Below are 16,751 nucleotides of genomic sequence, written 5' to 3'. Positions count from 1 at the left end.
TATATAATTAGCTCTATATTTTCCTCTAATCATGCATGTATCGGTGTAGTGATGTATAAATACGAGAATTATATTCATCTGTAAAATCTTCAATTATTGACAACTAGTGATTGGGTGATGCTCGTTACTCAGTTCTGGAAATCAATTTATGTTAGATTGGGAAGTCGTGTTCTCGTGGATGTAAATAGGAATCTTCATATCAATTACTCAGATTAGTGAAGATGAATATAATGCAGCATTCCTTCGCCATCTCAGTGTGGCTGTTGGTAAAAGCAAGTAAATGAGAGACGTAAAAATTACTAATCCAGCCAGTGGCGGAGCTAAAAATTTAACCATATAGGATCAATTACTACCGCTTTGTATTTAAGTTGAGTCATCATTTCTCTAAATTTTTTAAATTTACACATTAAAATCAAGGTCTATAGGTGTGTTTTATAAAAAGCCGTGGGGTTAGCTGGTCCCACAGCTTATACATACATCCGCTACTGAATCTAGCCTTCCACGAAACCACTTAAGTTAATACCTGGCCCACATTTTCAATACCTTTTCATTTGTACCTTTCATCTTAGATCGTTAGATTACCGATGATCAATGGTTCTCATACATCCCAAGCACCTTAGAAAGTAGAGTAAATTTCACAAAACTACATATGCTATGATCAAATTATCACAAAACTACATATGTAGCTCGGTGTATCACAAAACTACACATTTAACACCAAATTTGTCACAAAACTATATATTTAAGATGAAATGTCACAAAACTATATGTTTAGAACCAATTTAGTCATAAAGCAATAATGTTTATAGCTCGAACATAACAATGGTGCTGGGGATTTAAACTCCAAAAGTTATAGTTTTGCTATAACTTTAATATTAAACATGTATTTTTGTGGTACTTAACCATAAATCTGTAGTTTTATGATAAGTTTAATGTTAAATATGTAGTTTTGTAATACAACGCTTTAAATATGTAGTTTTGTGATAATTTGGTCAAAATAACTGTAGTTTTGTGAAATTTACTCTAGAAAGTAACACCCTATGATTCGTCGGAGTCTACACTTTCTTAGCCGATTAAAGTGTTATTCTCTATCCATTTCATGAAAATAAAGCACAAATTTTTCCCATATTTATTTCATAATATACCAACTCGTACTCCAATTCCGATTTCACATGCCTGTGCTTCTGGCACGTCATTCCCTTCAACCCTTCACACAGTCGCTTCCCGCGTTTGTTCGCCTCCGAAATATATCTTTTACTATGTTTTTCATTATAAAATATACAATTAATTAATTTTTTTAATTTTTATTGTAAAATTTTGTAAGATAAATCTATTTATGTTGTTCTAATACCAACTAAATAGTTTTAAAGTTATTGATGGTTAAAGTTATAAAAGTTTGATCTCAACCTTATTCAAAATATCAAGAATTATGTAACCGAAGAAAATAGTGGTGTTTGAAAAGTAGGAACTTTTTTTTTGAAACTGATGTACTGACAAATTTAATTCAAAGTCTTCCAGCGATTAACCACCATTCGATTTAAATTAGGAAAAAATTAACATAAGTACTTTGGTTTATTCTCCCAACAAGATCTTTTACTGTGCTTGGAAGGTACCCAGGTACTCCCTCCGTTCTAAAAAAAAAGACAACTTATGAGAATATACTTGGACACATGCTTGTCCAGATTCATCTCCAGAAGTTGAATTTTTATGGGACGGAGTTTGTACCTCTCAGCCTCAGGTCAACAAGTATCCACCGTTCAATATTTTGAATGATAAATTAGACTTAGAAAATAACTTAATCATGACATCATGGGTAGTTTAGTAATTGTTTGTCATGGTAACTCTCCTGCGTCTTAATTTCACACATGCATCATGTTATGTTTTGGCATCAACATTGCTACAACCTTTTTTTTTTACGAAGGGAGTATACGTTCACCATGTTTTCCATCTGTTTGTTCATTTGTATTACTGATATATAATTAGCTCTATATTTTCCTCTCATGTATCGGTGTAGGGATGTATAAATACGAGAATTATATTCATCTACAAAATCTTCAATTATTAAATACTAGGTAGTGATTGGGTGGTGCTGATTACTCAGTTCTGGGAATCAAATTCTGTTAGATTGGGAAGTCGTGTTCTCGTGGATGTAAATAGGAATCTTCACATCAATCACTCAGATTACTGAAGATGAAGAATGCATCATCCCTTTCGCCATATCAGTGTGGCTGTTGGTAAAAACAAGTGAATGAGAGACGTAATGATTTTTCTTTTTGTCTTGAAACCACCGGAAAACAAAAACGTAATGATTTTCTCTTATTCTTTTGAATTGGCTTTAGAAGAAAAGTTACTAATCTAGCCTTTCACAAAACCACTTAAATTAATACCTGACCCACATTTTCAATACCTTTTCATATGTATCTTACATCTTAGATCGTTAGATTACTGGTGACCAATTAATGGTTCTCATACATTCTAAGCCCCTTAGAAAGTCTCTGAGCGAACACCCTACGACTCGTCGGAGTCTACACTTTCTTAGCCATTTGAAGTGTTATTCTCCAACCATTTCAAAAAATGAAGCATATTTTTTTCCATATTTATTTCATAATATACAACTCCTACTCCAATTCCCATTTCACATGCCCGTGCTTCTGGCACGTCGTTCCCTTCAACCCTTCGCATAGTTGCTTCCTGCGTGTGTTCGCCTCCGCTTCCACCTCCGCATACCATTCCCACTCACGTTCCGCACTTCCACCTCACGCCTCACAGGTACTTCCTCCGTTTCACAATGTAAGTTATTCTAATATTTCCCACATTCATATTTATGTTAATGAATCTAGACATATATATATCTATTTAGATTCATTAACATCAATATGAATGTGGGAAATACTAAAATGACTTATATTGTGAAAACAGAGGGAGTAGTTTGCACGCAGCACACACCAGTCAGGAAGGCTAGTCGGAGTCTAATCATATGAGAAGATCCCTCTAAATTCCAATCATCCAATCGAGCGGTGCTATTTTTATTAGCCTGCTTCATGTGTTTAACTAGATGATATTTCCCGCGCTTTGCTGCGGGAATTACTAAGCAATTCTCAGTATATTTTTTTTGACAATCAAGCTAAGAGTAAAAAAAAGGAAACATCAGGGTTTATCAGTCAAATGATACACGTGATTTAGTGTGAACAAAATTATAAGTATATGTTAAATATTATAAAAGTAATATATAGATTTGTTAAAATATTGTGCAAATGATATGAGGGGTGATGATTGAATATGCTTGTATTTTGATTTGTAGAATTAAATAAATTATAGAACATGTTGTATCCTTGCATGAGATTAAATATGTAATTATTGTTAGTGAGTGATGATGTGTCATAGTTGCATGTTGAGCTTTAGACTTAGTGGGCTTTAACTTTATAGAACGCATAGATTAACTCCTGATTGCTGAAAAGAGCTCATTCCATCACGGATCTGATGACAGACGCTAGCCATATCACTGAAATTCATTTTTCTGAAAATTCATCCAGTCCTTTTGCGATGCAATTTGATCATTGAGGATTTTTTTTAGTTTATGTTTATTCGATATTCTGTTTAGCCTCTAATATAATCTGGGTTTATCTCTTGTACAAGATATTTTCTGTGTAAAGCGTAAACAGTTATTCGTTTTAAACAATGAAATTGGTGTATCTCTTCTCTATCTGTAATCTCTACCTATATCTAATCTAACCTACTAGGTTTCTCTACTAGATTTGCAGGAGGTGACGGCAAAATGGAGCTTTAAAATGAAAATATATAACTGACAATGTTTTTTTTTCTTAAAAAAATTATGTTACCACCCACCAGCAATATGCTATATATAATCAATAAAGTATCTAAAATAATTGTATGACTTATTTTCATCATTTAGCGTAAAGTGAGTTTCTTGACCAGGATGAAGCGACCGCAACGTGATAGCCAACCATGCATGTGAGCCAAAGTATTAATATGTAATGTCCAACTTCTGCATTGAGATGTTACAATCCCAAATTTAGTATTTTCCGTACAACTTACACTTAGCAGATTAGGACTTTGATGGACTGGCCATGATATCATTTAGGACATGTTTGGATGGTCACTGTAACGTGGATTGACCGGGATATGGAAGAGGTTATATGGCCCCAATTTTCTCATAGTCGATAGCTTTGAGAAGTCAGTCTGAATACCTAAATTTTCCACCCGTCGTAAGGTAAACATCACACGCATCTAAATGTCACCAAAATACGCCATCACGATTACTTTTTCCTTTTGGTCTATCTAAGATTCCAAGCATCTGTCGATACATTTTGTGGTGGTTTATATCTACGTGTAATGTTTTAACCCCTGTGTTGGTCACTGGGCTACAATCCATGTGACAAAAGAGCCTAATTTCAGTGAGCACGTACTGCTATACGACTGTCTTTTTTACCGTACTCTTATTACAAAACAATATTGTTAACCGTTTCGTTTTAAGTAATAGAAAATCTAATTGTACCCATAACATGACACATCGATGTTAGTAAAAATTTAGTAAGAGCAATATACTCCCTCTGTTTCTAAATATTTGACACCGTTGACTTTTTAGCACATATTTGACCGTTCATCTTATTAAAAAACTTTTGTGAAATATGTAAAACTATATATATACATAAAAGTATATTTAACAATGAATCAAATGATAAGGAAAGAATTAATAATTTCTTAAATTTTTTGAAGAAGACGAACAGTCAAACATATTTAAAAAAGTCAACGGCGTCAAATATTTAGAAATGGAGGGATTAAGTACGTGCAGCATTTTCCAATTACAGTAGGAAATTGTCACACAAATGAAAAATCTACGTACCATGAACCCAAAATAGCACAATAAATCTTATATGAACCCACTATAAGTTTCAAAAATTGCAATGTAAAATTCAAACGTGCTATCTGTAGTTTTTCGGGTATGCTAGAACTAAAAAAACATAAATCGAAATAACGAATACTTTCATGAACTAAAAAAATGGTAGGCAATTTGACTTAGAAAAAAAATCAAATTAATAAATATCTCAAAAAAAAATACTGTAGAGGGTAAAAAAATGACTACAAATAAAAAGTAGTCATGCCAATCATAATTAAATATGCTATTTAGCTGTATTTGTTGTGTCAGAATTTTTGATTTAAGGCCTCAAAGGAGAAAATTTTATTGTCACTTGTCAGGCAGCTAAAGTGTATGTAAACAGTTTACAGTAGTTGTGACGATCCTTTGTGTAAACTGTGTACTACTCTGAAAATGGAATGCGCATATGTAAAGCTACACTAACAAATTGGAGCAATCAAACATATCCCAGTTACCACTGCCCTGGAACATGACAAGAGCAAGCACTGCAATTCACAAGTAAGCTCACAAATCATAGCACATCGGAGGCAATGAAAAACAATGGTTATACAGATTTCAGTAAAGGATGATCCAACATATTCAGCAAAATTCGATACCAAGAATCCAACATAAGCCTGCCCACCAAATCGACTGCAAATTTGGATCAAACTCAAATTTGAATCAAGCTCTGAAACAGGAAGGCAACAACTGTAAAGCTAACAACTAGTTGGACAAACCAATCATATCTCACCACTAGCCTGGAAAATGAAAACATCAAGCACTGCGGTTTCATCAGCACTCAGGATGAATATGATCACAATCCTCAAAAAAATAGCATCACAAAATGGATGTGCACACCCCAAAGCAACAAAAAATTGCTACAAATATGGTCCAACTTATTCAGCAATTCTATATCAAGAATCCAAGATATGAAGCCATATTCCCTCCCCCAAAACCAACCTCCAAACTCAGTACCAACAGTATCAATATTACCAATACCTAGCCATTTTTCATACTGACATTGAAGCAGATAGTTTCAGAATATCAACATTCCACCTATCAAACCAGATCAAACTGTTTTTTTTGTTTCTATCAATTCCATCAGATGAGATCAGAACCTCCGAGCCGACGAGCGAGTGCTGGCTCTCCTCTCCTTGGCCGCCGGCGACTTGGCGCCGGCGAAGGAGGAGGACGCGGCGGAGGTTTTCTTCATCTCCTTGCTGCTGCGCAGGGAGGACCTGAGACCCAGAGTAGATGTGGCGGCACGGCCGGCGGCGGAGAAGTCCGCCGCCGCCGGCATGGACCGCCTCACGGACTCGGCACCGGTCATCTTCTTGGCGCCGCGGCGCTTGGAGAGCTCGACGGCGACGCAGGGGTCGGCGGCCATCGCCTCCGCTTCCTCCTCGCCGGCGGGGAAGCCGTGCTTGCGCTTGAGCCGCTCGTTGCGCCGCGCGGAGTAGAGGTCGTAGAGCCTGCCCCTCTCGAACAGCGGGCTGGTCGGCGGCGGCAGCGGAGATGCCGTCCAGGTGGGCATGGGCGTGGGCATGGCCATGGCGGTGAGGTCCAGGGACACCTCGTCGTCGACGTGGCGGTTCTCCTTCCCCGCCGCCACCGCCGCTCTCGCCGGCGAGGGCGCCGCGGCGAAGTCCAGCTTCGCCCGCGGCGTCGGCTCAAGGCGGGACGTCGGGAGCGCGCAGAAGGAGGAGCGCATCGGGGTAGTTGCTTTCTTGATCGATCCTGCACAAAGCACAGGTGGAGAGAACACATCAAGAACAGAAACGAATGGCGGCGATTAGGATTCAGGAATCATCAAATCGGAAATCACAGAGGAACCAATCGAAGCGAAATAATCAGATGTTTGGCATCAAGAACTCGGGTGGGGATTCGTACAAGGAAACAAACCGATTTTAGGAAGGGAAAAGGGGAATGGTGAAATCAGAGGAAATCAAGAACAAACCGCGGATCTGCTCATCTCAACCAAACTCGTGGACGAGACCAACAAAATCCATCCCAGCCGAATCAAGGGGAAAAAAGAAAAATCCAGAAACCGGGAGAGGGATGACCAGACCACCACGTACCTGGCGGGGTCTGGACGGAGCAAGCCACGGGCGGGCGCGGGGCGGCGCCGGCGGCGGCAGCGCGGTGCGGGCGCGGACGGAGCCTGCGCGGGGAGACGGCGAGCGGCGGGCGGCGGTCCATGGATCTAACCACCGGTCGAACACCAACGGGGGAGACGAACTGAAAAAGCAAAAATAAAAAAATAAAAACAAAAAACCTCAGATCGAGAACAAGAACACGACGAGACGAGACGTAGTAGCACAGGAGGGAGGAGAGTCCCCTCGTCAACCTGCTTCCGGCGGCGGTGGCGGCGGCGGCGGCGACGAGGATGATTTTGGTCGGCGGGGGAGGGTTTCTCTCTCCTCGTCGGGATGGTGCGAGGTTTTAAGGAGAAGAGGCACACGCTCCAACGGTCGGATCGCGGATTTGTGGTCGCTGACATGTGGGCCCCAGTCGAGGGTTTGGATCGGTCCGACCCCGACTCGACCCGTCGACCGTTGGATGCTGGCTGACTTGCGGGGCCCGGACACGTGGCGGCATATGGTTGGATGCTGTGCCTTCGGTGGATGTGGGTGGGAAGTTGATAGGGTATGGGTATGAATGGATTGCGGTGTGGCCTGTTTTGAAGCCAACTTGGTTTTAGGAAGGGCGTCAATCATGGATGGAAATGTTTAATGAGTCGATAATAAAGGGAGGGAGTAGTGCTTGCCTATTTTACCGGAAGTCAATAGGGAAGGATGTATTAGTCATTACTAGTATGCTATATTTACTCCATATTAAATAAATATTGAGTGTAATAGTATTTTTTTTTAAGAATGATATTTCTCTTTAGCATTATTTAGCTAGTATTCTCGGTGTAGTTGTCTCCAAATATTAATCGTAAAAAAAACAAAATTTGAACCCATCAAGAGTGAAAATCCTGACGACCCATTCTCGTTGCGCTTACTGCTATAGGTCCACCTCTCGTCTCGTCCACGTTTATTGGTGCTCGCCGTAGGTAGTTTTTTTTAATACGTTTTACGTATTGGTCTCTTTTTTAAAATGCTACATCTAATTGAAACAGAATATCTTATTCAGTGAGTGATAAAATATGTTAAACAATATTTTGGTGAGACACTGAGACATTTTTTGACTAGTGATGAAACACCATCGGGCGATTCGCATCACATTGTACTTCTGGCCCGAAGTCAAGTCCAATTAAGATATAAGGCATATTTGATTTGAAGCAGTACCAAAGTAGTGCCAAAACTTTTTTTTATATATAAAAGAGTAGTATCAACTCTATTGATTTTAGTAAAATTGGCATCAATCCAAATGGCTAGTATATACTATTAAAGTTGTCAAATCATTGGAATGGTGAAATTTGGCATCAAACCAAGCATAACTATATTTTTTTTCATATTCTATCAAAGTGTATGGTAAAATGTAATTGATGAATATATGTCACCTTGTTGCATGTACTGCGGCGAATAGGACCATGGAAAAAATGAATTTTAGATGTGGCAAAATGAATAGTAAAAAATCCACTTATAACACATAACTAAACTTTAGTCGAAGTCTAAAATTCAAACATAAACTTTAAAATTGACACTAATCATCCTTCACTTTCGATAAAATAAACTTATCCAGATTAATAATGGTTTTCAAATGCTAAAAAACCATAATCACTGGTGGAGAAACCCTTTGTAGTCCCGGTTCGTAACCCCCTTTAGTCCCGGTTTCCAAACCGGCACTACCAATTCAGAACTAAAGATCGATCTTTTGTCCCGGGTGGTAACACCAACCGGGACTAAAGATCGAGCTGACCTTTTTTTTTTCATGGCCCTGTTGCTGCATGGTTTATATATATATATAAACCATGCATATATATATATATATATATATATATATATATATATATATATATATATATATATATATATATATATATATATATATATATATATATATATATATATATATATGTTTCAGTACATATATATGCATATATATATATATATATATATATATATATATATATATATATATATATATATATATATATATATATATATATATATATATATATATATATTATATTTATATATGTTTCAATACATATGTACATGCATAATATATATGTATTTATACATATATATGTTATGCAAATGCATATGTATATATATATATATATGACCAAAATATATTTACATTATAGAAAATGTGTACACATGCATATAGAAACATATGTAGTCATGTATTAATTACAATCCATTATATGTCCTAGCTAGCTACGATTTCGACGTAGTAGTAGTCGCTAGCTCAGAAGCTAAGGACCTATGAATTGTGTTTCCGTCGTAGTAGAATTCACCCTTGGGATCAAGGATTTGTTCGTTGATGAATCCCATAAGTTGTTCTTGAACCGCCGCGATAAATTCCTTGTGTGTGGTCAGGTTATCCCTCATGCGAATAAACTATATGAATGTATGAAATTGATTAGTAATTAAACAAGAAATCGATATGTAATGAAATTTTGAATTTATTTGTACGTACATCGAGCTCTCTTGTGGTGATGATTTGGTCTGCAAGGCAGTGGCAATACTCGCACACGTAATAGCCGTACAAGTTAGTTCCCTGCTTTTGCTTTGCGCACTACAAATAAATAACAAACAACGAGAGATCTAATTAATATACACTTGTATGTATTTGAATCGGAGAAATATAAATGTAGAGCATGTGTACTCACAGGAAATTTGAACTTCCGCCTAAGTCTTTCTCTCCATTTGCCGCGGACCAAATGACGGAACCGATACCAAGCCCTACATGGAGTTTAAAGCTATGATTCGTAGTAGCAATTAACATAACAAGATTTTCTTAATTAACAGAGGAACTTATGACGGTACCTGTCTATAAGTTCGAAAACCTTGTCAAACGTAGACTCTTTTTTATCCATTGAGTCATATACGTTGACGGTGCAGGTCGACAGGTCGAAGAGTAAAAGCACCCAGTGGAATCTGCAATGTGCGTGAGATGCATTACATATGAAACACTTAGCAAGTTCGTACGGGAATGAAATTTGGTATAGGAAGACAGTAAAATTAAACTAACTCTGTGTTGTACGGCAACAGTATGAACGTCTTGTAATGCTGCGCCTTCAGGAGATGGACGAGATTGTCCTCTGTGGCTTGCGGATATTGGTCGAGCATTGCAACGTTTACTTTCCGAGGGTCGATGAATCCAGTATCGAAAACCCCCCACCGTCGGGCCCTTTGAATCTCCATTCTACAACGATAAAAGGGAGTATATTATTTTCTATAGTCTACTTATATACAAGGACCTAATTAATTAAAGGAGACGTAGTAAGAAATCTAACTGAACGATATACTTACAAAATCCAGCAACTCATAATAGAGACATCGAGGGCATCCAGCTGGTATAGTTCGTAGATTCCCTTAAAATTGATCCAGAGAATGTCATCTCCTTGCAAGAAGTTCGTGTCCCTGATCCTCGCTCCGATCATCTCTCTACCGGTGGCGCTCATCTCCATGTACAGCTGATGGAACTTGTACATTTGTGTGGGTAGGGACTGCAGCAGCTCAGGCTTGACAAGCGGTTTACCGAGTTCGTACATGTATTTCACTTCCGCCTTTTCGATTGGTGCGACTCCTAGCAATTGATCCGTAGTTAGACCGGTGTCAGTAATAAATTCTTCTATCATCATTTCTTTACCGGTCACCAACGGCTCGATCTCCTGGTTTGGTTGCTCTCCAAGCTGAGGGACTGGTTTGGACTTTCCAGAAGATGCTTTCTTCAGCATTCGCTCATAGTCCGATAGCTTAATGGCCTCCTTGGCAGGTGCAGACATACCCCTGAAGAAGTTCATGACACTCGGGTCTATAGGAATCTTCTTTTCTGGACTTCGAGGCTTGAATTGTCTCTTGACTTCTGATGCTACGTAAGCGTCAAGCTCCTCTTGCGTGCAATCATACCCCGAGTCCTTGTTCTTGGCGGCGTCAACTTTCGCCTTCTTCGTTGCCCTTGTGTGGGCAGGCGGTGGAGCTTGGGGGGCCCTTGACTTTGAAGGTGCCGGAAGAGGAGCTTGCGGAGGAGTCGGTGTAGGAGCCTGAGGAGGAGTCGGTGCAGGAGCCTGAGGTGGAGACGGTGCTGGAGCATAAGGAGGAGACGGTGCAGGATCCTGAGGAGGAGATGGCGGAGCCGAAGGAGATGGTGCACGAGACGCCGCTTGTCGCCTAGGGAGGATGATGTAGCGCCTGCGCCATAGAATAATGGCATGGCTTGTGTCTCGTAGATGCGTCTCACTGTCTCCTCTAGGGTAATCCAGCTCAAGGTCCTCGTACGCACCTTCGACCAACTCAACTTCGACCTTGGAGTATCCTGCTGGAATCGGCCTGCAGTGGTAAGTACCTGAAGGGTCTGTTGGGATGGCCATGCTCGACGCCACCTTCATGTGGTGAGAGGTTATTTATTAGTAATCAACATATATAAGCAGCAACTAGCGGAATGGGCAAATCTAAAATATATAAACTATGAGCTTACCTTTATTGATAAGTTCTTGAAAGGAATATGCAGCTCACATGGTGTCCGCTGAGTGATGTCATCAACGGGGCAGGTGGATTCGTCCTGGGTTTGCATGGTGTCCATGCTCTGTGATCCTACCTGCCCCGTTGAGACGCAGCTGCTACGGTTTCCTGACGGGCTCACCATTGCAGGAGGAATGGTCGGCTGGGGATCATGGGACCGATGTGCGGCCATGCGTTCATCAGCCTTCCTTGCCACCTCCTCTTGCATGCTGAGCTCGTAGCTCGATACCCTGAACTCTAGATCTGCAATCTTCGCCTCGGTATCTCTCTTGCGCCTCATCCGACTCCTGTACGTGTGGATGTCCTCCTTGAACCCAATCTTCCAAGGAATCACCCCTTTCCCTCGTGTTCGTCCTGGATGCTCTGGAGTCTGCAGGGCGAGTGACAGCTCGTCCCTCTCTCTGTCCGGTCGGAACGTGCCCTGAGAAGAGGCTTCCACTGCGTCTGTTAGTCGACGCGCAGCCTCTCGTATCTGATCACCGAAGACCAGTGAGCCATCAGCTGGGTTGAGCGTTCCACCGTGACCATAGTACCAGAACTTCAATCGTTCCGGCCAATTAGCGGTGGCCGGTTTGATACCCCTCTCAAGCAAGCTAGCCTCCATCTCCTCCCACTTCGGCATCGCGACGCTATAGCCGCCTGACCCCAAGTGGTGATGGTACTTCTTCTTGGCGGCATTTTCTTTGTTTCTTTCCATCATCGCTTGCCCTTGTTCACCTGTATTATATGCAACGAACTCGTCCCAGTGATCCCTTAGCTTTGGGAATGTGTCGAAGTTCGGTGTCTGCCCCTTCAGGATATATTTCTGGTACAGATCTCCCTTGAAGCTCTGAAACTGTTCTGCCATTTTTTTCAGAGTCCACCTTTTCACTTTGTCCTCTGTACCCGCGGGAAGGGTGAATGTCTCGAGCATTGTGGTCCACAACATCTCTTTCTCCGAATCTGGGACAAAGCTCTCATGATCTCCGCGTGCCCTTGTTCTTCGCCAGTACACCGTACTGACAGGCACGTTATCCCGCACAGCCCAACCGCTGTGACGTACATAGTTCTTGGCGGCTTCTGCCGGGGCACTAGGTCGTCCATTTTCTTCCACTTCCGTTATGATGTGCCGACCCTCAAGCTTCTTCGCGGCACCTCGTTGCCCGCGTGCCCTCTTCTGTCCAACGGAGGGTTGACTTCCACTAGCCTCCTCCTCCTGGTTCCCCTCCACATCCCTTTCCACGTGCCCCTCCTGGTTCCCCTCCGCATCCCTCTCCACGTTCCCTTCCTCGTTCATATACTGGTTTGGATCCTCGTTCCCCTCTTCTTCGTTCCAGTACTGGCTGCTTCCCTCCGCGATTGTATCGTACAATATCTGTTCCTCATCGCGATCAGCCATCTATTCATACAGGAAACATCTGCTAAATCATGAGACATTTATGTTTTAACAATCTTATATTAAAACTCAAATAATCTTATATGCTAAGTGTAACTGTCGTATATTAGAACCCTATACAATCTTAGAAGCTAAGTCTAATTACAAATCTAATAATCTTATACTAAAACTCAAATAGTAATGATATATGCTAAGACTAGGTGACGTATATTATAGGACCCTAGCTAGTCAATAATTATATACTAAGTTTAATTACAAATATAATAATCTTATATTAAAACTCACATAATCTTATATGCTAAGACTAAAATAGTCATGTATGCTAAGTGTAACTGTCGTATATTAGAACCCTACACAATCTTACATGCTAAGTCTAATTACAAATCTAATAATCTTATACTAAAACTCAAATAGTGATATATGCTAAGTCTAGGTGACGTATATTATAGGACCCTAGCTAGTCAATAATTATATACTAAGTCTAATCACAAATATAATAATCTTATATTAAAACTCCAATAATCTTATATGCTAAGACTAAAATTGTCATGTATGCTAAGTGTAACTGTCGTATATTAGAACCCTACACAATCTTACATGCTAAGTCTAATTACAAATCTAATAATCTTATACTAAAACTCAAATAGTGATATATGCTAAGTCTAGGTGACGTATATTATAGGACCCTAGCTAGTCAATAATTATATACTAAGTCTAATTACAAATATAATAATCTTATATTAAAACTCCAATAATCTTATACTAAAACTCAAATAGTCATGTATTCTAAGTGTAATTGTCGTATATTAGAACACTACACAATCTTATATGCTAATTAAGTCTAATTACAAATCTAATAATCTTAATTGCATTACAAATATAACAATCATATATATATATAATTATGTCACTTGCTTGGGCGAATTCCTTCGAGGGCTAGCTCTACCACTCCGGCTTGAGGGACGACTCCGACAACGTCTTTTCTGCAAGATACAAAAAGATGTATTAGGATAAACGCGAAGTAACATATATTGCATTTGACGTTCACGTTTCGTTCACGATATCGTTCACGTTCGCGTTCTCGTTAAGGTCACGTTTCATTCACCTACGTTTGTTCGTTCACGTTCATTAACCTGCCTATAATTGCATTTCACGTTCACGTTCGTTGGCTCGTTCACGTTCGTCCGACAACGTTCTCGTTCACGTTCATTCACCTTGTTCTCGTTCACGTTCATTCGCTCGTTCTCATTCACGTTCGTTGGCTCGTTCACGTTCGTTCGCTCGTTCTCGTTCATGTTCATTCACCTTGTTCTCGTTCACGTTCGTTCGCTCGTTCACGTTCTCGGTGTGGCGGCATCGGAGCGGCGGCGGGGCGGCGCGGCATCGGCGTGGCGCGGCGGCGGCGTGCGGCGCGCGGCGCGGTGCCATCGGGGCGCTACGCCCGGTGGCGGCGTTGCGCGGCGGCGGCGTGGCGCGCCGGCCGTCGGTGGCGCGTGGCGCGGCGGCGGCGTGGCGGTGCGGCGCCGGTGCAGTGCCGCTGTGGCGTCGTGGCGTCTCGTGGCGCGGCGTCGTCGTGGCGCGGCGTCGTGTCGTGACGAGGTCGGCGTCGGCGTCTGAAACTCGGCGGCCGACGGCAACCGAGAGGGAGAGAGAGATCGAGATCGGAGAGAGAGATCGAGAGGGAGGCGGTGGCGGCTCTCACCCCAGAGATGCGGCGGCGGCGGAGGAGGCGGAGGCGGCGGTGACGACGACGAGCGCGAGACGACGGCGAGATACGGCGAAGGCGTCGGCGCGGGGATGCCCTAGGCAGTGGCGGCGTAGGAGAAGCCGAGAGAGATCGATTGGGCAAAAACTTCTAAGTGTTGGTGGAGAAGACGAGGGCGCGCATCGGGAATATATATAGCCCTAGATCTTTAGTCCCGGTTGATGAGAACAACCGGGAGTAAAGATATCTGAGAACAACCGGGAGTAAAGATATCTTTACTCCCGGTTGTTCTCATCAACCGGGACTAAAGATCTTTTCCCGCTATTTCCAAATTCTTTTTAAACCCGGTTAGGGTTAAGAACCGGGACTACTGATAAGCGCACTGAATATTATTTTCCATTACATATGTGTTTCTAAAATAGAAGATAATGCATTACAATTATTTAAAGTAAAAAGATTAATGACAATTAAATTATTGTTGTCTGTAATAAATTAAGTGGATAAAACGTAAAAAGCAAATATATGATTTAAAATTAATAAAAATTCTAATAATCATATATACTTAGCATATGAATGATATTATTAAATTGGTAAAAACTCTAATTAACATATGTATATACATACGACATGATTTAAAATTAATAAAAATTGTAATCATCATATATACTTAGCATAGGAATTATATTAAATTAATTGTTAAAAACTCTAATTAACATATGTAAATGCCACATGCATGATTTAAAAATTTTAAAAATTCGAATAGTCATATATAATTAGCATATGAATGATAGTAAATTAAATTGTGAAAAACTCTAATTAACATATGTAAATGCCACATGCATGATTTGAAACTTTTACAAATTCTCTAGTCAATTATAATTAGCATATGAATGATAGTAAATTAAATGTTAAAAACTCTAATTAACATATGAAATTGCCTCCTGCGTGATTTAAAACTTTTAAAAATTGTAAGTATCGCATATAACTAGCATATACATGATTTAAACTTGTTAAAACCTCTAATAATCGTGTGTAATTAACATATGCCATACATCAATTGATTTATATGGATAATCAATACATCCAAAATAGTTTACATCGTGTACACAATAATTACGGCAATACATCAGCGGTGACGGTTGACCGCACGCACTTTCTTCTCACTATTGTTCCCTCCTTGTGATCGCTACGTGAGTAAGGGGTGTCTTCATTTGATAGGAGGATGTTAGGGTCAATCGTCACCGTGAAAGGGGGTTGCCCATCCAACTGATCGTAATCCTCGTCAGTCTTGTCCTCAACTCTGACGATTTTTCTTTTGCCTGGGAGAACCACGTGACGCTAAGGCTCGTCAGGCCCTTTGCCCTTCTTTCCTTTGCTAGACATGTCCTTCACGAAAAAGACTTGCGTTACATCATTGGTAAGGACAAAAGGTTCATCCGAGTATCCAACCTTGTTAAGGTCAACCGTTGTCATCTCACTGTCATCAATCATTACGCCTCTACCAGTCAACCTAACCCATTGGCATCGGAACAGAGGGACCTTGAGAGGACCATAGTCAAGTTCCCATATGTCCTCGATGGCACCGTAATACGTGCCAGTTGTTCCATCGTGTCCCATGGCATCGACATGAACATCGCTGTTTTGGTTCGTGCTCTTCATGTCTTGGACTCTCGTGTAGAATGTGTACCCATTGATCTCATATCCCTGGAATGTCGCGATCGACCCAGACGGTCCCCTCGCCAGGAAGGCAAATTGTTGGTTGTTCGACTCGTTACCCATGAGATGTTGTCGTATCCACGCGGGGAAAGTATCAATGTGATGCCGTGTAATCCATGCATCGGACTTACCGATGTTCCTGGCGCGAACTAGAGCCAAGTGCTCCTCGATGTAAGGAGCTACCAATGAAGATTGTTGCAGAACCGTGAAATGGGCTTTACGGAATAAATTGTTGTCTACCGTCATTATTGCTTTCCTTCCGAGAGTTCCCTTTCCCCATAGTCTCCCTTCATGGCGTGATTCAGGTATCCCGATTGGGCGAAGATCTTCGATAAATTCTATGTAAAATTCGATGACCTCCTCTGTTCCATAACCCTTGGCGATGCTTGCCTCTGGACGAGCACGGTCACGAACATACTTCTTCAGAACGCCCATGTACCT

At 40.9% G+C, this 16,751-nt stretch overlaps 1 protein-coding gene across 1 annotated transcript; it reads right to left on the bottom strand.

Moving 5' to 3' along the window:
- Positions 1-5,603: 5,603 nt before the first annotated feature.
- Positions 5,604-7,292, bottom strand: LOC4343208 (uncharacterized). The gene is made up of 3 exons (XM_015790748.3): positions 7,224-7,292; positions 6,955-7,114; positions 5,604-6,613 (listed from the first exon to the last, which is right to left on the bottom strand). The coding sequence occupies exons 2-3, from the start codon at positions 7,073-7,075 to the stop codon at positions 5,988-5,990; spliced, it is 747 nt and encodes a 248-aa protein (XP_015646234.3). The 5' UTR covers positions 7,076-7,114; positions 7,224-7,292; the 3' UTR covers positions 5,604-5,987.
- Positions 7,293-16,751: the final 9,459 nt, after the last annotated feature.

The sequence above is a fragment of the Oryza sativa genome, chromosome 7 (genome assembly GCF_034140825.1).
Source record: "Oryza sativa Japonica Group chromosome 7, ASM3414082v1".
Classification (NCBI taxonomy): domain Eukaryota; kingdom Viridiplantae; phylum Streptophyta; class Magnoliopsida; order Poales; family Poaceae; genus Oryza; species Oryza sativa.
Note: the sequence above shows the minus strand (reverse complement) of the source record. Positions and strands in the feature narration are given on the sequence as shown.